This window comes from Marmota flaviventris, chromosome 8, assembly GCF_047511675.1.
Source record: "Marmota flaviventris isolate mMarFla1 chromosome 8, mMarFla1.hap1, whole genome shotgun sequence".
In the NCBI taxonomy this organism is placed as follows: Eukaryota; Metazoa; Chordata; class Mammalia; order Rodentia; family Sciuridae; genus Marmota; species Marmota flaviventris.
The window spans coordinates 41,725,247-41,748,881 of NC_092505.1; the positions used below are offsets into that span (position 1 = coordinate 41,725,247).

At 38.7% G+C, this 23,635-nt stretch overlaps 1 protein-coding gene across 1 annotated transcript; it reads right to left on the minus strand.

Annotated features, from left to right (window-relative positions):
- Positions 1-4,077: 4,077 nt before the first annotated feature.
- On the minus strand, positions 4,078-5,018 carry LOC114105140 (peroxisomal bifunctional enzyme-like). The gene is made up of 2 exons (XM_027951494.2): positions 4,962-5,018; positions 4,078-4,569 (listed from the first exon to the last, which is right to left on the minus strand). Exons 1-2 carry the CDS (start codon positions 5,016-5,018, stop codon positions 4,078-4,080), a joined length of 549 nt encoding a protein of 182 aa, XP_027807295.2.
- Positions 5,019-23,635: the final 18,617 nt, after the last annotated feature.

Sequence of the window (23,635 nt, forward strand, 5' to 3'; positions counted from 1 at the left end):
AAAAAGAAATGGGTAAAGAATATACATCATCTTATTGTTAAGGGAGCTTCCCAAAGCTATCACAGGAGATCCCCAAATTTAGAATGTAGTGTCTAGAATGAAGTCACATGTCCACAATTTAATGTAATAGAAATTGGCACATATATTGTGTATTTTGGACAACTATATTCTCAAATAATGGGATATTTATTACTAGAGAAGAAGTATAACCCTGGGTAGAAGCCAATGGTCTCTGCCAAAATTTACAAATCAACAGTTCTCCAGGTCTTGGCTGGCTCTGGAAATCCAAGTGCATTTATGATTTGGTTGGAGAGGTTTTGTTATGACCTTCTCCTAAAGACATCATGTTTTGGCTAGAATTAGCAACTTGCTTAGAGAAGATGGAATAACTTCAGTGTAGTGAGAACGTGCACAAGACAGATTCCATCAGCTCTGCTCAGATCATCTTACAAGATGCTCTTGGGACCTCATTCTGACAAGCTATTTAAAATGGGTAAAAGACAACAAATAAACGCTATAATGAAAATGTACTGGAATCCTTGGAACAAGAATTGAAAGCTCTGTTCATTCCTTCTCAGGGTGCTAAAGAAGAAATACTAAAAAGAACAAACAAGATGTTTTCCCTTCCTAAAAATGGATCCTGTTGGAAACACAATCTAAATGGAAATCTTTCCATCACAATGTCAAACAACTTTTGTTTAGAATGAAATCCACAACAACCAATAGGAGAGTTTTGGGCATGAAGGCTCCTCACAGAGTCCTGGACAACCCTGGGTATTGTACAGTGCTGTGGGTTAGCATTCACATTTTTCTTCTGAATGACAACCCATTGGTGTCCAGTAGGACTGGTGTCCCCCGGAGTGGTTTGATACTGCTGTCCTGCCTGGATGCCATGTAACTTGACTGTTAAACTCAAAATATGCATAAACGGACAAGATGAACAGGTGGCACTGACAGTCCCAAGAATAGTCAGAGACCGTTCTTGCAGAAACCTCTCTCTATCCAGAGGCATCAAGTAATCTCATTGATGATTACCAAAAGGGTTCAGATAATCTAGTGAGCCTGCAACATTTCTGATTTCTAGGTATCTATTTTAAAGACTAGTATAAGACTCCAGAAATTCCAGGACTATAGGTTGCTACCCTAGAAATAACATGCTTCACTTTATCTCTCCCTACACCTGCTTCTGCTGGAAATGAATGAATTGTAGCAACTGCAGTTGCCAAATGCCTTTACTGATTTGAGATGTATCATTAGTCTCATCTTTAAAGCAGGAGTCACAAGTTCAAGGGTGTTTCCAATATACTGTTCTCTATAGAATCGACTACGATTAATTAGAACACATTTTTAAAAATGTCATTCAAGAAGATTTTTTTTTCTCCCTTAAAGATGGCTTTCTCACAGATAGTTTTAAAATGATCAGCGACAACTAAATCAGCCTTTTAAGTCAGTACATTTTCAAGGACAGGACAGGATATCCTGAAAGCCTTCATCATATTAAATACTGCTAAAGGGAGGAGCCAACAAATTAGAATTAGTTTTGCTTCCTCTGGTGTAAAGAATACAGAGGCTGGGGTTGTGGCTCAGTGGTAGAGCATTCGCCTAGCACATGTGAGGCATTGGGTTCGATCCTCAGCACCACATAAAAATAAACAAATAAAATAAAGATATTGTGTCCATTTACAACTAAAAATATATTTTTTTAAAAAAAGAATATATTTGTTCTTCCCATTTTCTATAGTATTGGTCCTTAACTTTTATTGGGTCATAGACACTTTTGAGAACATGATGTAATACATGGGAACTTTTTCAGGGAATGCAATTGGATACATATGCACAAACTATCATAAAATTTCAGGGGCTAATGACTCATAAAATCTGTTCATAGTTCCTCTAGTTTCAAAACCTCAAACTAGAGACTAAAGTAAGGAGAAAATAAGACTTAAGAACTCAAAATCTACTGAAGACTTGAAGAAGAAAATTTGATGTGTTTTTGTCTACATTAACTTGAAAACAAGTCAGTTTGGAGACAAAGTTGTTATGTTTAAAAAGCTTTCTCATAAATGCTTTTAATAAAAAAAAACCCAAATTATATAAAATTTAATAGAATATGTCTCAAAATTACTCTAAAATTAAATTGCAATTAAATATAAGTCCTTGGTACTTTTTTAACAACAGAAAATTTATATTTTATTTGTTTGACATTTTTCTACCAGGACTTTTTACCAGTTTGTGTGCGATGGGGGTCTTGCCCAGGTTGCCCTTGAACTCTTGGACTCAAGCAATCCCCCTACTTCAGCCTTCCTTCTAACAGGGACTGCAGGTTGGCACCACCACACCTGGAGGATTAGGACTCCTGATAAATTTGGGTTCACAGGCAAAACTTTTGTGAAACAGTTTATTTTACAACACTCTGAAGGACATCAACTTTAGCACCATTTGTTTATTAATTACTTTATTGAGATATAATTCACATGTAAAACAATTTATCTCTTGAAATTATACAACCCAATGGTTTTATTTTAAGGTTCCTCACAGTTCTACAATCCACAGCACAATACTTTTAGAACATTGTCATCAAACCAAAAAAAAAATTCTGTAACTATTAGTCACCATTTCCTTGTCTACATTCCCCAACAATTCTAACCTTAGGTAACCACTAATCTTCTTTCTGTCTTTATAGATTTGCCTATGAAGGACATTCCATATGAATGTTCATACAATTGGTGGTCTTTTATGACTGGCTCTTTTACTTAGCATAATGTATTAAATGATCATCATTTTGTAGCAGGCATCAGGACTCCATTCTTTTTTATAGCTGCATAACAGTCTACTGTATGGATATACCACATCTTGTTTATCCAGTCATCAGTTAATGGACATGAGGTTGTTCCCAATTTTTGGCTATTAAGAGTAATTCTTAATATTATCAATATTTTTTGTACAGGTTTTTGTGTTTATTAGCGCCTTAACTTTTAACCACACAAGGCAAAAAGTCAAGAGAAAAATACTTAGTTTCAACAAAACGATGCAAATTTGTCTTTTGAGATACTGTTAGATGTTTTATGATTGAACCACTTCAATTTTGCAAACTTCTGTCTTGACAGGAAAAGTGGCATTGTGATACTGTTGAAGAATTAAGAAATACTTAAAGGCTGGATGTTCATTAAGATCCCTTCTTAAGCTATGTTAACAATTTAGTCTTTCTGTTACTCCTCCCTGAATAGAAAAGACCATAGAGACCAGGTTGTGGATGCTCTGTGTCCTGGGGAATAAACAACAAACATCGCTGAGCCCCTTGCAAGCAGCAACAACAGCTGTGCACAGGAGACTGAGACTTGAACAGAAGTGATCCCAGGAACATGACTTGCCAAGCTGCCCTGGTGTGTCCCATTTGGGTCCCAAATACTTGGTGCCCTCACCAATTTCCAACAGTGCTGGGCCTCTTTCTGGCTAGTAATCTGCTTGACCTTGGGCAGTGTTCCATGTCCCCCTCATAGAGACCCTCACTGCTGACTCTACCCTGCCAACCATCTCTAGCCCACCTCTGAGGTTAAGGACCCAATTTCAACACAGGATCCCATGCTGCTATAACACCCTCTGGGCTCTTGGTCTGCCATCTACTCAGGAGGTGCTCAGTGACTGTGTGTGCAAGGATGACCCATGGGATTTGCCATCAATACTAAGTATATGAGGCTAAAGGGTCAAAATGAATTTGACTCACTGTATTTGTTATTTATTAATTGTTGACAAATTTCTACAACAATCAAAGCACTTGGGAACCTCAACGTATTCCTAAGGCTCCTTCATCAGCTATTGTGGTATTATATTAACAAACTTCATTCATGGGATTTATCTGAAAGGAATACACTCAGAGGCATACAAAGCATATTCCTAAAGATTTCCTCCAGTAGAATGAACAAGCAAAAGACCCTAAGACAAGGTTTAACTAACCGATTATTTCCTTTGCTTTGCATTTCAGAGTAATCTTACTCGGGATTTTAAAAATCCAATTTCACTGAAATTTAGTAACATTTACCCGATGCCAGCATGGGAGGCACAGCCTGGAAGGCTGAATCACAATTTACTGCTGGGGGGCCCTGCCAAGCTTTGCCATTCTTTCAGAGGAGGGTTTCTCTGGGAAGCCAGCTTTTTTAGGTAGTCACTGGGCTCCAGGTGGGGAATATCAGGATTCTGCCTGTGGTACTTCTGCAACTTCTCCAGAACTGTGGGCAACCCAATTGTGGAAGCATAGAACATGGGCCCACCCTTGTGCCTTGGCCAGCCATACCCATTCAAGTAGATGGCATCAATGTGCTCTGGGCCAGCAGCCACCCCTTCTCCCAAGATACAGAACCCTTCATTGATGAGTGCATACAAGCAGCGCTCAAGGATCTCATCCTTGCTAATGACACGGGGTTCAATATGATGGGTTTCTCTGTACTGTGACAGAAATTTGGAAAGCCAGGGATCAGGTTTGTGAATCCTTCCCAATGGCTTGTCATATTGATACCACCCCCGCCCTGTCTTCTGCCCATAGCGTCCTGATTCACAGAGCATATCAGGAAACTTGGATTGGGCAGAGGGTAGTGAGGGGAAGGGAGAGGTTGTGAGGGTGGGAAGAATGGTAGAATGAGACAGACATTATTACCCTATTTACATGTCATAATTACCTGACAGGTGTATCTCTGCACCATGTACAGCCAGAGGAATGAGACATTGTACTCCATTTGTATACAATGTGTCAAAATGCATTCTACTTTCATGTATAACTAATTAGACAAAAATTTTAAAAATTGTTTTAGAACGAAAAAAAAAATAAGTTCAACATCAGCCGTCATAAGGGAAATGCACATTAAAACTACAATGAATGCGGACAGCCTCAAATAATAGGAGTCATTTCTGAGGCTGGGTTACCAACAGGCTCTAGCTGTATTCTTGCCCATCTCTTGCTCACTCACTTGCTCACTCTGACAGAAGCCAGTGACAGGATGTGAGCGGCCCTGTGGAGAAGCCATGTGGCAAAGAACTGAGGGTGACCTCAGCCCATAGAGAGGGAGGAACTGAGGCTCTTGGTCCAAAAGCACAAAAGGAATGGAATCCAACCAAGCTAGGAAGATCCTCCCCTAGTTATCCCTGGGATGAGGACAGCTACAGCCAAGGGCTAGAATCCAAATCTGGATTATAGCATTGTATGAAGTCCTACAACCAGGAAGAGATGTATATCAGTGTTAGGGCACTTGTCTAGCAAGCATGAGGCCCTGTGTTCAATCCCCAGCATCACAAAGAAGGAAAAAAAATCTATAGTCAGAGGGCCTGGCTAATCATACCTGATTCCTGACCCACAGAAATTGTTTTACAATTGTTTTATCTTAAGTCACTAAGTTTGAGGGTAAATTGTTATGCACCTACAGACCAACTAGAATGGTGATAATAAAATGACATCAATACCCAGGGTTTATAAGCATGTAAAGAAACTTGAAACCTCATACATTGCTTGTGAAATTGTAAAACAGTATATCACATTGGAAAACTGTGATAGTTTCTTAAAATTATTGTTCAACTCAGGATTTTTACTCCTAGAAATCTGCCACCCAGAGAAATGGAAGCATCTGTCTCCATAAAATGTGTGTACAAATACTCACAGCAACATTATTCACAGTAGAAGTCGGAAACAACCCAAATGTCCACTGTCACAGTTTGGAAATAAGGTGTTCCCTGAAAGCTCATGTTTGAGACAATGCAGAAATATTTAGAGATGAAATGATTAGGTTATGAGAACTGTAACTAATCAGTGGGTTAATCCACTTGATGAATTATTAATTTGAAAGGACTACTGTACTGGTGGTCACTGTAGGCAGGTGGGAAGTAGTCCCTGCGGTGTGACTGTGAGGGTTGTACTTTGTCTCTTGTGCCTCAGGCTTTGTCTGCTTCCCAGCTGTCATATGAGCAGCTTTGCTTCATCATGCCCTCAGAACTTGATGTTCTGCTTCATCTAGACTCACAGCAATGTAGCTGGCCCACCATGGACTAAACCTCTGAAACCAGAGCTGTAATAAACCCTTCCTCCTCTAAATGGTTCTTGTTGGCTATTTTTGTCACAGTGATGAAAAGCTGATTCAGATATTCATCAACTGTTGGATGGATTAAAAAAAAAGGTGTGGTATAGCCACACCAGAATACTATTCAGCATTAAAAAAGGAGAAAACTACTGATAAACACTACAACACACGTGAGCCTCCGAACATCATGCTCACTGAAAGAAGCCAAATGCAAGAGATTATGTATCGGATGGTGCCACTGATATGAAATATCCAGAAAAGGCAAATCTCTAGAGACTGAAGGAGGTTGCCTAGATTTTAGGATGGAATTTAGCTATAATGGGCATGAAAGAACTTTTTGGGAAATGAGCAAGTTTTAAAATTGATATAAGGAGATGTTTGCAGAACTATAGATAGCAAATTATGCCTCACAGAAGTTCTAAAATTATATCTAGAAATGAAAAATCAAGAGCAGTGCAAGACCTTTCAGAAGAAATAAACTATAACATTTTATAGAAGAACATAAGACCACACCTTAAGGCTGGGTCCCAGTATGTGTGAGGCACTGAGTTCAATTCTCAGCACCACATATAAATAAATGAATAAAATAAAGGTCCATCAACATCTAAAAAAAATTTTTTAAAAAGATTACACTTTAATAACTTTAATAAAGAAGGACCTCATGCTCCTGGATACACGTATTTAATAGTATAAAATATAAACACTGTCCACATTTACTAAATAGAAACATCTATTCAGAACACTATGATTCTATATTTTATTAAATAATCCAATAGATGATTCAAAAGTTTGCATAAACTAATAAATGTGTAATATATTATGGTTATCAAAACTTCAGCTATTACAAAAACTATTTTCTAAAAGTGCTGCTGTCTCAAGAATAAATCATTGTATGAAAAATGTATGTCTTGGCTTCATACATAGAAAACCTCCCATTACAGAAAGACGTATGACTCTGGCACCATGTGTGAACATGTGTCCCAGGGGATGGTGCATCGTCTGGATGTCATCATGTGCACATGGGCATTATGTAATCTCATCCCTTGCTGTAAGCTATGAGGCAAGACTATTTCCTAATACTTGATTACTTACAGCGTTGAGAAGAATACTTTTCAATGAATGATGTCCCACATGGTAACAGCAGCATTCAGAAGAGGAGCAAAGACAGTGGTTATTAGCATGAGGGTCCTGCTAACTCTGCTGCTTTGGAGACACGTGAACTGTACCCAAGAGACCCACAGATTACTTGCTCAACTGTTCAGTGAGTTAGCCCAGGCCTCAGTGTTGAGGGGGAGACAAGCTCAGCAGAGAAGGATGGGACAACCTACAGTCCACTGCTGGTTCTATTCACTGGTGGCCTAGAAGGGAGGCAAGAGTGGACAGTGGGGAGAGCAGGAAGGGGAGAACACTTGTGTAGAGGGCAAGTGGATGAAGAAAGAGGCGCAGCTGTCTGCATTGTGACCTGAACCTATTGCTGGCTTAACCCTCTCCATGGAACAGAGCAGATGGATCTGGATGTCCCAGAGCTGGAGCTCTGTCCTGCCACACTGCTGCTGCTCCCACCATGCCTGGGGATGCCTCTCAAAGCACAGTCACTCTTGAGTCCTTTCAGGAGTTTAAGACATTCAGATGACCTGGGGCCCACCAAGACTCAGTTAAGATCCTTAAGGGTGGGGCTTAAGACTGAACTCAGGGGCACTCGACCACTGAGCCACATCCCCAGCCCTATTTTGTATTTTATTTAGAGACAGGGTCTCACTGAGTTGCTCAGCGCCTCGCTTTTGCTGAGGCTGGCTTTGAACTCACGATCCTCCTGCCTCAGACTCCTGAGCAGCTGGGATTACAGTTGTGTACCACCATTCCAGGCTGAGCAGGACAATTTTTAAAACAATTTTTAACAGTTGTTTTGAGCTATCCCTCCTGGAGGTCCGAGAGCAGGGGGTGTGTCAGCCACTGCCTCTGGGACAGCTGCAGGGTCTGGCAAGTTTGTCTGAGGCCAGAAATTGGAAAGAATAAAAGGGGAAAAATGAGCAAACCAACCAGAAAAGAAAAGCCTGCTTAATGGAATGAAGCAATTATTTCTGACCCACATCATCCTGTTATCCTGGGATCCTCAGAACCTCTCAGGCTGTGTGTGGGCATCCTGGGAGCTCTCCCAGGCACCTGTCCAGGACAGCCTAGAGCCAGATGAAGCACATCCATGGGACAGGTTTGGTCAGGGTGCAGACAGCCAGCTTTTCCCTGCCTCGTCTCCTCTCTCTCTCTTTCTGTGGCTGTAGTTGAAGGATGCTGTTTTCTTCCACTCTGGGTTGTTTAGCACAGAACATAGGCAGAACTTCCCCTTTACGTCTACAGGGACCATTGTTGAGTTATTCTACACTTGGTGAACTCAGACCACTGTTGGTTGGAACGTTTCTTCTTTATCCACTTGGTGTTCTTTAACTTTGTTCTCCACTGACTACGTTCATTAACATCAATTTTAGATTTTAGTAAGTCTTTAAATAATGTTATGACACAACTGTAATCAAGAAAATACACTGTCACACACTGGAACTTATCTAATAAAAGGTAAAAGTCAGCAAGCCTACATTAGCTGTGCAGGAGAATGGGGACAATAGGAACTACATAGTGATTCAAGTGTACTAATAACTGAATTCTCTCCATAGTTCATTCACATTAACTTTTTCTAAATTCTTTTTTTTTCTCTTTATTTTGTGGTGCTGGGGATTGAACCCAGGGTGTTCTACCACTGAGTTACATCTCAGCCCTTTCTTTCTTTTTATTTTTTTTAGTTGTCGATGGACCTTTATTTTATTTATTTATGTGCGGTGCAGAGAATTGAACCCAGTGCCTCACACCTGTGAAGCAAGTGCTCTACCACTGAGCTACAACCCCAGCCCATCCCAGTCCTTTTTTATTGTTTATTTTGAGACAGAGTCTCCTTAAGTTGCTGAGGCTGGCCTCAAATTTGCCTTCCTCCTGCTTTAGCCTTCCAGTAGATGGGATTATAGGTGACACCCCTGTACCTGCCCTTAATTTTGTCTTCACTCTATAAAGTCCTCTAGGGTTGAAGTATATTCAAGTTTTGATAAAACATAAGTGAATTATACTTTTGAAGGAAGAAATTAAGGTGATAATTTTCCCTGATCCCTTGTGCTAACCTGATAGGAAAAGATTCTCCTTGCCTAGACTACTGAGACTCACATGCAATTCAGTGAAACCCTTTCCTCAGACACAAAGGGCTGTCTCCTCTCTAACCCTGATAAGCAGCAGGCTGTGTGCATCCTTGGGGTTCTGCAAAGGACAGAACAGCTGTACGGTCACAGACTTCAGGGCGGGTCACCCACATGGGCATATGTAATACCTCAAGAGGATCCATGTGGACATGCACTGAGCCTTCTAATGAGACAGGGTCATATAAATCAAATAAATGTTCTCAGAGAGTACAAAGAGCAAAAGCAAAGAGAAAGACCAAGGAAACCACTAATTTTTTAAAATTGAACTTGCAGGTGAAATACAATGTACAAAGAACATAATCATTTGCCAGGGGTGAGGGTAGAGCAAGAGATTAAAACACTTCATCAGGGCTGGGGTAGTAGCTCAACAGTAGAGCACTCCCCTAGCATGTGCCAGGCCCTGGGTTCAATCCTCAGCACTACATAAAAGTAAATAAAATAAAATAAAAGAAAGATATTGCATCCAACTATAACTAAGAAATAAATATTTTAAAAAACACTTTATCACTTTACTTTCTATTTCTTGTGGAGCTAGGGATGGACCCCAGGGCCTCACACATGCTATGCAAACACCCTACCACTCAGCTACAACCAAGCTTCATTGAGAGTTCTTAAAAGATACAAAATCCAAATGAACAAATAGACCAAAGTCTTTGGGCAGAATTAGAGTTGTTAAAAACGATTAACACAGCCCAGCACAGCTATAGGACTAGTGTTTGTTACAGAGACACAGAGCTCAGCTTCCCAAGTTGAGGCTCCCAGTTGCCCATTTCCTGGGCCCATCCCTGCTGGGGAAGGACAGGCTCTGGGTCTTTGAAGAACAGTACTCTCTTTCAGCTTAGACCAGAAGCCTGCACACAGAGCTCAGTTCTTAGCTCGGGAACAAGCAGGCTGCCAGATACATAGAAGTGCAAAGACAGGACATTTTATAAGGCCTTCCCCTTCCCAGGTGAGCCAATGCAATCTGATTTGGCCAAGTAATTCTGCATTCATTAAATCTAATGTGGCACAGCAGTCTGGAAGGCTTCATATAACAAGACTATTAAGATGTATGAAGCTAATTAGCTTCCGTAGTCAACTCTCTAAGATTCTGCATTAGGTTTTTAGAGAAACCTACAGTTATTTAACCTCCTACACTCCTTTCCCACCATAAATGGCTTCAAAAGCACCAGAACCATGACCATTGGGAATTCCCTTTCCTATAGATTTGCCTATAGGATGCAAAAGGTAATAAATAATTCTTCTTAATCTTTTCCTTTTTTTTTTTAGCTCAACATTTCAGTGTGGGAATAGGGTGAATTAATGGAATACGTTTACAAATGGAAAAAGGGAAATTGAAATATGTACATATATCATTTAAACTGAGATACCTTTCACATGCCACAAAAGTCATATGGTTTTTAAACCATGCTTTTCATGACTGACCAATATTTTAAGACTATAGGTAGTACTTGCATGCCACGCGGAAAAAGTCAAAACCAGGAAAAGCCATCTCCATTCCTACCCTTGTGTTCCCTGCCTCAGTGGTTCTCAAAGTGTGGTCTCCAGAACACAACATTAATGTCACCTTGGCATTCCAGAGAGATGCAAATCCACAAGTGGAGCCCTGCAGTTTGGGTTTTAAGCCATCCAAGAGATTCTGACAACAGTCAAGTTAGAGAATGATTGTTCCACGCCAAGACAATTGCGCTAGTTTCATAGAAATATAGATTTGCACACATGTATATTTTTATTTATAATGAATCATATGTATTTAATATTAATTAATTAAGGTATTAATATTTTGTGGAAACATACCAAATTTGCCAGCCTGGTAATTTTGTTTTGCCAAATGACCCCTAATAGTCACATTTAAAAACAAAGGAAAAGGGGCTGAGGCTGTAGCTTAGCGGTAAAGTGCTTGTCTTGTATGTGTGAGGCACTGGGTTCAATCCTCAGCACCACATAAAAATACATACAGATACTATGTGTTCATCTACAACTAAATAAATATTTTTTTAAAAAAGAGGAAATCGGGGGAGCATAAAAAGATTATTCATCCATAGTAAATTACCAAGAATAGAAAATAGGGAAATCATAAAGCCTCAGATGAAAATGAAAGAAAAAAAATACCTAGGCATTTTGTGAGACAGTAAGTGGCAAGTATAGATAAGATTCTCTGAGTTGGTCCTTTGTTGATCAGCCCTATTTCTCTACCTTATATCTCTAGCATTTATCTATGACAATGTAGCACCATGATATCATAGGATTTCAAACATGGCTACTCATTCAAAAATAATAGTAAAAGGCCCTAGAGTTTTCCATAAGATTCTAGTCACTAGCCTTAAAACAAAGAGGGTGAAGGTTCAGGTTGTGATAAGACCAAACCCTGGGAGCCTGACCACCGTAGGGCCTAGAAAGAGGCCTGAAACCAACTAATTTTGTGGAGCACTTTCCTTTTGTCCAAAGACTCCCAAAAGATTTGTTGTGGTCCACATGGCTCAGGCTAAGAATAGAATCCAAGTCTCCTGCAATGATCCTGAACCCATTTCCCTATGAGATAGCACCCCTGCACACTGGCCAGGCCTCCCTTTTTCCATTTGTTCAATTTAATGACTCAGATATTAGGAAAGTATTAATTTAAAAAAATCAAGGCTATTCATTATCTATCACTCCAACACAACATCTGTAAGAAATGTGTTATATCTTCTCACTGTGATTCCTTTTTGGAAGCAGGCATACAGACAGACATTTATGGAATTTTCTATATGGGTGTTTTCTTCCTAAGACTATAAATAAGTGTTTTCTCAGGTTTTTCAATTTTCCTAAAAAAATGGAAGTTTTAATACCTGAATGGAATCGTTTCATTAAGATTGTTTTGCCCAATGACCACACACTAATAGCCACATTTAAAAACAAAGAAAAAAAAAAAAAAGAGGAAATCAGGGGAGCATAAAAAGAAAGGAAAATAACTTTTAGGTAACTAATGCCCTAAAATTAGTTATGCGAGTTGTTTCTAATACTTTACAATGATAAAGATTCAATGATCAAGATAAAGGCTCAAATCTATGTACGTCCATGATTATTCATCCATAGTAAATTACCAAGAATAGAAAATAGTAAGTAAAAAATGTGAATACCTTTGCTCTAATCGTGGTAGGATATGTTATAAGCAATGTAATAAGAATTTATTTAAACTTAATCACACCCCATATTTCCATATTTTTCTTTTCTTTTTTTTTGGTTTGCTTTACAAAAAACAGTGACTTTTAAATCACGAATGTTTTTTATTAATCAGGTTTAAAAAGCATTTCAGAGTTAAGTATACACTTACCTTACACCAGCAATACAATTCTCAGTTATTTACCAAAAGGAAACAATAATATAGGTCTATGAAGAATGATGAAGATCCAGAGTGAAAACTACCTAACATCCATCAATGGATAAACAGATAAAGCAATGTGGGTTTCCCATATTATGAAATATATTTTAGTCATAAAAGTAACCAAATATTAACACATGTGATACAGGATGAATATTGAAAACATTACACTAAGTGACAGAGGCCATGTGCAAATACAATATTCTATATGCAGGATTTCATCTACATGAAATTCTACAAAACATTAAAAAAAACACAATGACAAGAGGCAGGTCTATGGTTGCCTGTGGCCAAGGGAAAGACAAGGGGACCTACCAGAAAGTGTCTTGAGGATATTTTCTTGGGGTGACAGAGCTCTACCTCGGTGTGGCACTGGGGCACACGATTGTGAACTGTTATCAACACTCACCACTCTACACTTGATTTGGATGAATTTATTGTGTGGAAATTACACCTCAGTGAAGCTGAGGGGGCATTCTGAGATATATTTGAAAACAGCTTGATTCTAGAATCACAAGAGAAGCCAATTAAGATCTACAGAAAATAAATAAACACATACAGCTGAAAAAGTATTAAAAAAGCAAAAATGATGTAGAAATGTTTGGGGGAAATTAACACATTGCATGCTAGAAATTGAAAAAAAACACAAGCAAAACTGTTTAAGAAGATTTTGGAGAAAACCATCTGTTTTTTTGTTCCTATTTCCTCTCAATTCCTGGGTGCATTCATACATGGGCTATGTAGCTAAAATTATAAAATACATATAAATGTATATATGCATATAGATAAAGATAGCTTTTTTGTCGAGGGGCGTTAGGCTCTACCACTGAGCTACATGCCTAGCTGTGAAAATTTATATTTTAAACATTTTTGTATCACAAGAAACTTTACATATCTCTATATACTCTTCATGATTATAATTTTAAATTGTCAAAAGTCATGACTGTTATATGAATTTCCAAGTTTTAAAGCAGATGATACCTTGATATTTGGATGCCACCAAGTGGACAAAATATGCAGTTTCTGAGATTGAACATCATTTTACGCTTTATAAATGTATTTTTTATTAATAAAAATCAATTTAAAACTCAAATGCGTAAAAACTAAACCCAATCATTGTGTGGGTGCTGCACTAGACCATGATCCTCATCTATTTCTTAAAGTACCTTGACTCTCAACTCAGAATCTAAGAAAATCAACTGAAGAAAAGAACTTGCTACTGAAATTGAGGTTTCTACAACAACAAACCACAGGAGTGAATCTCGACCTGGGTATACCTTGAGCCCCAGTGCAAAGAATAATATAAGGACCCCCAATTGTATACAGCCTTTGCTCTGAGTCAACCAAATGACTTCTAACAAAACAAGCAGCCCCCTCAGGAAGCTCTGTGGGCAGACCCAGTGAAGACAGCCTGGAGGCAGAGGACAGCAGGGAGTCCACTTTCACTTGGGTGAGAACTTGCCAACTCTTTAGAAGCTACCAGATTCTACCCCCACAGTTCCTGCCCTCTCCATTGCAAGCCTTACCAGTGCATTGGAACAGTAACTGGCTGGAGCCACACTCACAAGAAAACAAGACTTCAATTTACCTCTTTTATTGTTTCTCTTGCTGAGAGAAAACTTTTCAGTTTAAGTAAGTCCCATTTGTTGATTTTTGTTATCAACTTTTGTGCTATGGGTGTCCTATTAAGGAATTTGGAGCCCGACCCTACAATATGTAGATCGGAGCCAACTTTTTCTTCTATCAGACGCAGAGTCTCTGATTTGATATCTAGCTCCTTGATCCACTTTGAGTTAACTTTTGTGCATGGCGAGAGGAGGGGATTCAGTTTCATTTTGTTGCATATGGATTTCCAGTTTTCCCAGCACCATTTGTTGAAGATGCTATCCTCCCTCCATTGCATGCTTTTAGCTCCTTTATCAAATATAAGATAGTTGTAGCTTTGTGGATTAGTCTCTGTGTCCTCTATTCTGTACCATTGGTCCACCCGCCTGTTTTGGTACCAGTACCATGCTGTTTTTGTTACTATTGCTCTGTAATATAGTTTTAAGTCTGGTATCGCTATACCGCCTGATTCGCACTTCCTACTTAGAATTGCTTTTGCTATTCTGGGTCTTTTATTCTTCCATATGAATTTCATGATTGCTTTATCCATTTCTACAAGAAATGCCGTTGGGATTCTGATTGGCATTGCATTAAACCTATAGAGAACTTTTGGTAATATCGCCATTTTGATGATGTTAGTTCTGCCTATCCATGAACAGGGTATATTTTTCCATCTTCTAAGATCTTCTTCTACTTCTCTTTTTAGGGTTTTGTAGTTTTCATTATATAAATCTTTCACCTCTTTTGTTAGGTTGATTCCCAAGTATTTTATTTTTTTTGAGGATATTGTGAATGGAGTGTTTTTCCTCATTTCCGTTTCAGAAGTTTTGTCGCTGATATACAGAAATGCCTTTGATTTATGCGTGTTGATTTTATATCCTGCCACTTTGCTGAATTCATTTATTAGTTCTAGTAGTTTTTTTGTAGACCCTTTTGGGTCTTCTAGGTATAGAATCATGTCATCTGCAAATAGTGATAATTTAAGTTCTTCCTTTCCTATTTTTATGCCTTTAATTTCTTTCGTCTGTCTAATTGCTCTGGCCAGTGTTTCGAGAATAAATAGGGAGCCTACATCATGGGAACAAATTTTTACTCCTCACACTTCAGATAGAGCCCTAATATCCAGAGTATACAAAGAACTCAAAAAATTAAACAATAAGAAAACAAATAACCCAATCAACAAATGGGCCAAAGACCTGAACAGACACTTCTCAGAGGAGGACATACAATCAATCAACAAGTACATGAAAAAATGCTCACCATCTCTAGCAGTCAGAGAAATGCAAATCAAAACCACCCTAAGATACCATCTCACTCCAGTAAGATTGGCAGCCACTATGAAGTCAAACAACAACAAGTGCTGGAGAGGATGTGGGGAAAAGGGTACTCTTGTACATTGCTGGTGGGACTGCAAACTGGTGCGGCCAATCTGGAAAGCAGTATGGAGATTCCTGGGAAAGCTGGGAATGGAACCACCATTTGACCCAGCTATTGCCCTTCTTGGACTTTTCCCTGAAGACCTTAAAAGAGCGTACTACAGGGATACTGCTACATCGATGTTCATAGCAGCACAATTCACAATTGCTAGACTGTGGAACCAACCCAGATGCCCTTCAATAGATGAATGGATAAAAAAAATGTGGCATTTATACACCATGGAGTATTACGCAGCACTAAAAAATGACAAAATCATAGAATTTGCAGGGAAATGGATGGCACTAGAGCAGATTATGCTTAGTGAAGCTAGCCAATCCCTAAAAAACAAATACCAAATGTCTTCATTGATATAATGAGAGCAACTAAGAACAGAGCAGGGAGGAAGAGCAGGAAGAAAAGATTAACATTAAATAGATAGATGAGGTGGGATGGAAAGGGAGAGAAAAGGGAAATTGCATGGTAATGGAGGGAGACCCTCATTGTTATACAAAATTACATATAAGAGGTTGTGAGGGGAATGGGAAAATAAACAAGGAGAGATATGAATTACAGTGGATGGGGTAGAGAGAGAAGATGGGAGGGGAGGGAGGGGGGATGGTAGAGGATAGGAAAGGTAGCAGAATACAACAGTTACTAATAGGGCATTATGTAAAAATGTGGATGTGTAACCGATGTGATTCTGCAATCTGTATTTGGGGTAAAATTGGGAGTTCATAACCAACTTGAATCTAATGTATGAAATATGATATGTCAAGAGCTTTATAATGTTTTTAACAACCAATAAAAAAAAAATTAAAAAAAAAAAACAAAACAAAACAAAAAAAGACTTCAAGAGAGTGTTGGCCTGGGTCAGCAAAACAATGAGGGTTCCCCAGGAAAACCCTGGAATAACCCTGAGCTTTTGCTGCCACCAAGCGGGAGACCAGCACACACTCCATCCTGCCTGTGGCCCAACACTCCTCCCAATTATTTATTCTGGGATTTTTTTCCTCCCTGGTCCTTGCTCATTTAGAGCTCACAACCTCCACAGACTAAAAAGGAACCGTTAAAAATCAAGCAAATGAGCAAGCAAACTTCAGCCATGCCACAAAAGGAACTCTAAGCACTCCAAGGAATGCAGCAGAAGTTCCAGAGACAGGAACTCCAGAGGCCCACAGCTTACTGTGGGGAGTTACAGAGTCTGGCTTCTACTGATTGCAGTGTGTGTGTGTGTGTGTGTGTGTGTGTGTGTGTGCGCGTGCGCGAAGGCATTCTGTCTTTCATTTGTTTCAACTTTAATTCTATTTCACACTTAGAAAAAACTCATGACCAAAAAGAAAAAAAAAATCTTCTCCAGAGATTCTGGAGACTGAGGTGGTAGTATCACAAGTTTGAGGTTGGCCTGGGCAATTTAGCAAGATGCTGTCTCAAAATAAAAAAGCACCTATAGTTCAATGACCAGAAGTTACACTTATCCACTCTCCCCATAATACATTCTATCCCATCACCCCTTTTTATGAAAACAGTGGCAAACGACCACAAGTGATTTTTTTTTTCACTAAATAATACAATACATATATCATGGGTTTTATACCATATTGGTACATTCATTTTTAAGTCCTGTTGTATACTATCACATGAATGTCCCATAAGATATTTTAAAATTTTTTTCATTAAAATGGACAATATCTTGTTTCCAATCTGTGAAACTATCTTCTTACCTAAAATTCTCCAGACAAACTTGATGGCTGCTTCTACTGGGCTGGAGTTCACAATTTCATCCAGAAGGCCCAGCTTGAATGTTTCACCTGCCAACATGTCTTCCTAAAACAAAACAAAACAAATCAAAGAACAACATGAGATTAAAGTGAGAGCCTTGCTCTCTATAAAGCAGGGAAGGCTATCTTTCCAGGATGTAAATATTCATTATTAAGTAAAATAAATAAGGACTTCTGATGGCTGGAATAGAAAGGCCTCTGCAGATATAGCCAGAAAACTTGGATTCAGGCTGCAGCTCTCTATTTTATTGTTTCTGTGACCAGGATCTGTACGAGGACCACAATTTCCTCACCAATCAATGGGAATAATTATATTTACCTCAGTGATTCTGAGTATCAGGTGAAGAAAATACATTTTCTTAATACTTTCTAAATATCTATGGAAGCACTCTATAACTTCTAGATCCATCTCTGTAGAAATAGAAGAGACGACCATTATTGGATAATAATAATAGATATGGTAGTATCCGGACACTTTTCTGGAAGTGCCTTTGAAAACAGGCTTCCAGGCTGGGGTTGTGGCTCAGTGGTAGAGTGCTTGCCTACCATGTATGAGGCACTAGGTTCGATCCTAAGAACCACATAATAAATAAATAAATAAATGTGTTTAAAAGAAAAAAACAGGCTTCCAGATCCTCTTCTGCAGTGAGGAGGTGGTGTGGAGTAGGTGAGTGGTGTCAGGAGTCAAGGGTTCCATGTGTTAAGTCAATGGGTGACAGATGAGTCAATTAGCCTCATAGTAAGGACCCCAAGGGGACACAAATGGAAGATGGAAACCTGGGTACTAAAAGGATCTCTGGGGCAACACAGAGGGGAACCTGAGCCAACCACAAATGGAATGAAAAGCTGTTTGTTTGTAATGGTTTCTTCTGGCTTGGATTTCACAAAAGAGAGTACTGTTGCTCTTCTTGCAGTGTCAGTCACATCCCAAGCACATTTATTCTGTTTTAAAGAACTAAGAACATAAGATATGGCTCTGCCCGTGCAAACCAAATCCTCAGGTTGTGCTTTAAACTTTTGTTTTCCTGGGCAGCCCTCAGTGTAGGGGACAACCCCTTTTTAACAAGAGTCCTATGTAGGGCAATGTCAGGAAATCCAAAGGCAACTGAGCAGAAAACAGTCTTTTTCAAGCTGGAGAATCTCATTGCCCCCCTAGTTTTCTTCATTATTCCTTTTCCAAACTTAAAAAAACAAAACAACAAACAAACAAACAAAAACTTCCTGGAACCCTTTCTAGATGTCCTTCTATATTTCCTCTAAATTATGCTGTCTACTAAAAAAGACAGGCGTATGGCTCTAATGGTAGCTTTCTGCTAATTCACTGTGATGACCTTTTCTATGTAAATCAAAAATCTGCCACCTTCCTACTGTTTTTACTTCTTTTCTTCATCATGTTGAAAATAGTGGCATTTCTTGAAGCCATGCTTTGGGAAGAGACCAAACCGGTTCTTTTCTTTTTGTCAAAGAAGCCAGTTTTCTTCCTGATTTTCCTTAACTGCTCTTGCCTTTCACATGTAACAATGAAAACAGGGTCACAGCATTCCTTGACAGTCCCCTATGTGCTGAGTTCTGTAAACCTCAGGATTTAAGACTCATTTCACACCATTAGGACTTTGAGTGTTTCATGCTTCTTTGCTTCCTGTTTTGTCTTTTGCACAATCAACTGTCTCAAGTGCTTTGAATTTCTCTAGTATTTTGGATGGTGAGCCTCGTCTTAAGAATTCTAAATCAGACGCTTAAGATAGTTCACCCTCTTTAACATGTATTTATCATATCATTGTAAATTAAAATAATTTGTCACTTGATTTTTTGGAATAAATCTAATACTTTTAGTTCTTCTACATCTCCTGTCATATTCTAAGGAGTCATAATACCCACCTCATTTAAAAGTACAAAGCCATTTTTTACTGTATATAGAATCATATTCTCAATTTGGCCCATATGCAGTTTTGTATTGTAGTTTTTCTGTTGAAACATACAGATATATTTTAACAATTCTCAAACATTTTAGTCTTTGGGCTCCTTTTTATTCTTAAAAATTATGAAGGAGTCTCAAAAGCTATTATTTAGTAGGTTACATCCACCAATATTTACTACATTAGAAATTAAAACAGAACTTTAAAAATGTTTATGTGTGAATCATTTTATAATAAAAATGATAAACTCATTACAGGTTAACATAAATTTTTATGCAAAATAACTAAATTTTGAAAATTTTAATAACTTGTTCTTTTTATCATCTAGTTGTACTCAGAAAAAAATAGATATGGGAATGATATTTATAGCTAGGAATTTTGGAGTTCTTACCATATCCAGGTGAGTTCTAAGCACACTGTATTAACCTACCTAATCTTTACCATATCACCATATGTACATTATGATAAATCTAAGCAAAAGAAAGTTAAGATGAAAGACCAAAGATCTCATAATTATACTGGTATGGAGCAAATTACACATGTTCTTTCTTCCAACTTTACCTCAACTGAAAGTCCCTTTATATATCTCACAAATCTAATATTTGGAAAATCTAAAGGGGATAAAGGGTTACTGCTACTGGATACTTCTTTTTTGTGAGGAGAGAATTTTCTGACATTGACTGTGGTAATGGTTGTACAACCCTATGAATATACTCCTACACCATGGAACCACATGCGTTCCATGGGTGAATTGTATGGTAGGTGAATTATATCTCAATAAAGCTAATACCAAAGGAAAAAAAAATAAATTTAAAAAGGCTACACAACAGCAACCTCAGTCCAGACAAGGGTGAACTTGAGACCTTAAGTGCCTTCCCTGCCATTTAAAAGTAGCCAAAATTCTGCCAGTCATTTCCAGTCACAAGGAGGAATAGGAGGCACCGAAATGCAGACTTCAGGGTAACTAGTTTGTCATGTCAGTAGCTCCAAAATACCTTGGCTATTTGGTGCCTCTCTCATAGGAGGCTCTCCTAATGTCATTTCACCATCCTTTCTCCACTGCTCACCCCTACCTGCTGGCTTATGGCTACTGACCTGTATGTCCACTCATTCTGCTGAAGGTCATGCTGAAAGGGACACAGAAAAGGTACACGTAGGATTTACATGTGTCTTCATAAGTTTTTACAAGAAATTAAAACACGTAAGGAAAAACTTAAAAAATTGATACATGTTGAATACCCTTTATCTGGAATGATTCATGTCAAAAGTATTTCAGATTTCGGATTTGGGAATGCTTAAATATATACCATGAGATATCTTGGGGATGAATTCCAAGTCTAAACCCAAATTCATTTATATTCTGTACACGTCTTGTACACACAGCATGAAGATAATTCCATACAATATTTTGAGTATGCTTGCCTTTTGACTTTCACCTGTTATATGTGGTCAGGTGTGAAATTTTCCACTTGTATCATCATGTCAGCCCTTAAAAATTAAAAATGTGAAGTGTTTTGGATTTCAAGTTAGGAATTCTCAATCCATGTATCTCTATGTTATAAAACTATTCAGCCTTATAAAATGATCCTTTTAAAGAATATTTACAAAAAGAATAACATGATTTCTTACCAGAATCCATGGAGACCAGAGATAGGAATCATATATTTATGTATACATATATTTTTTTCAAAGTTCTAAGAGAAAAAAAAAAGTCAACCAAGGATTCTGTCTCTTATAAAACTATTTTTTGAATATAAAGGTCAAATTTACACATTTCAGGTAAACAAAAACTGAATTTGTTGCTTCAAATTCAGAAGAAATCCTTTAAACTGAAATGAAAGAACATTAGATAAATGATGATTTAATAAACATGAAGAAATGAAGAATAGTGGTAAAGGATAGTTATACAGATAAACATGAAAGATAATACCTGCATACGTTTTTGTTTGCAATTCCTCTTTTTCTTTTCTCATTTAAAAGACCACTTGAAAAAACAATAAGGATAGATCATATTGATGGTCACATTATATAGAAATACAGAATTTCTGGGCTGGGGTTGGCTCAGCAACAGAGCACTCACCTAGCACCTGTGAGGCCCCGAGTTTGATCCTCAGCACCACACATAAATAAATAAAATAAAAGTATTGTGTCCAACTACAATTAAATAAATAAATAAAATAAATACAGAATTTGTGACAGTAACTGCATAAAGGGGCAGGTAACAGCTACAGGGGAGAAAATGTTTTGTACACTATTAAGTTAATATTAATCTGAGCTAGATTGTCATAAATGAAGATATTAAAATAAATCATCAAGACTACCACCCCTAAGAAAATAGCTAAAAAATATGTAGAAAAAGAAACAAGAAGAGAATTCAGAGGGCACACTAGAAAATATGAATTTAACACAAGTGCAAGCCCTAATGGAGGAACTGAGGAACAAAGACAGAAAACTAGTAGCAAAGTGGCAGAGTTAGTGTAAAGCAGAAAGGGGGTGCGTGAGATCAGGAACCATGGAACAAGAATGAGGCACCAAATGGAGGCTTATTGGGAGGTGCTCCTGGGGGAGATTCAGGGTCCGTGAAAGGACGAAGGCTGGGGAAGTCACAGGCAGGAAAGGCAAGCACAAGGCTATAAAGGAAACTAGAAGTAGGAGGGCCTAGGCCATCTAACTTGCAGCTACAGACAGCAGGTTGGCCGAGCCCAGTTTAGGGGGACTGTGCCTACAAGGGGTTGGTCAGGGCTGATTGAGTTGACAGGGCGACTGTTTCTGCAGGTGGGAACCCGTGGTGGTTGGGGTCCCTTGCCATGTCAGCTTCTGATTGGCCATTTCAGGTTTCTACAGCCAGATGGAAAGTCCCCATCCTCAGCCATAGTGAAAGGGGAGGGGGAAGGGAAGAGCTTGCCTACCTAACAGTTTTTCCTACCAGTAAATATACTAAATGTAAATGCTATTGAACTCTTCAAATAAAAGGCAGGGATGGAGCAGGGAATGTGGCGCTTCCCTAAGATGCACGAGGCCCAGCGCTGCAAAAATGTCAAACAGTGAAACAAAATGAACAAAAAAATAAGGCCGAGTCAGGCAGAATAAATAATATTTAATATTGAGATACATATTGAAAGCACATGAAAGAGAAAGTAAAAGAAACAGAGACAGACCTCAGTAGATCAGCAATGTTTTATTAAGCAGCACAGTGGCACATTTTCAAAAGAGAAAATGGCAACTGGTCACAATAAGGGTGTGAGTTTTATGGGGTTTAGTGAGACTTACTCATAGCAGAGTGTGTCCCTGGGCAGTCAGGGAAACAGATGTAGAATGGGAAATTGTGAAAGTTCAGAGCCCATTGTTCTTCTTCTCTCCCTGGGGGTGGTTGTTTCCAAATCCTTCAGATATGATAGTGATAACGTGGTGATGAAAATCAATCAGGGCCGAGTTCCGTTTCCCCAGATGTGAAGATTGAACACTCAAGAAATGCCAAGAGAAGCGTAGAAAGCAACTTTTACTTTAAGGATAGAACAGAGATAGACTTCTCCACAGAGAAGGGGCCCCAGAGATGGATATCCAAAGAAGTGGGGGTGTCCTGTCCCTTTTATACGTTTTAGATTTCCTTTTCTCCTGCTCTCCTTCTCCCCTTATCTGACCTCTCTCCTCTCCCATTCTGCATAGGTGACCAGTGGCCAAAAGGTGGATTCCAGAGCTGAATGAGGCTGCTTAGGGGTAGGGAAGAGACCAGCCTAAGAGGCATTAAGTAACAACTCTAACTCCCTGCTGGGAGGAACAATTCCTGGGGCAGGTTATCTTAGCATCAAGTTGGAGGAGGCAGGGAAGGGCTTTGGAGATGTCAGCATTTGATTTCTTTCCTTTCCAACCAGCCCCCATCTTCCTGATCAGACCCAATTATTTATTATCTACATTGACTGCCTTTTATCCCCCAGTTTCAATATTAGTATAAAAGTAGAGTATAAATTAAAGATGATTAAATCCTACTTTATTTTAAAAAGATGCCCAAAGAGGAAAAACTGCAAGTAAAATTACATAGTTAAAAGACCAGTAGAAAGTAACAAAGAATGGAGATCCCCTTTAATTAGTGTAACCCTGGGAGGTCCTAAGGTTAAGGGAAGTAAAGAGACAGTCAGAAGCTCAGAGGGGCCTATTTACCAACTAGAATGTAAATGTTTCAGCCCCTCCAGTATCACCAGTGCTGGAGATACCCAGGACTTGTTAACCAGAGAGCTAACCATTCAAAGTGCCCACCTCTGAT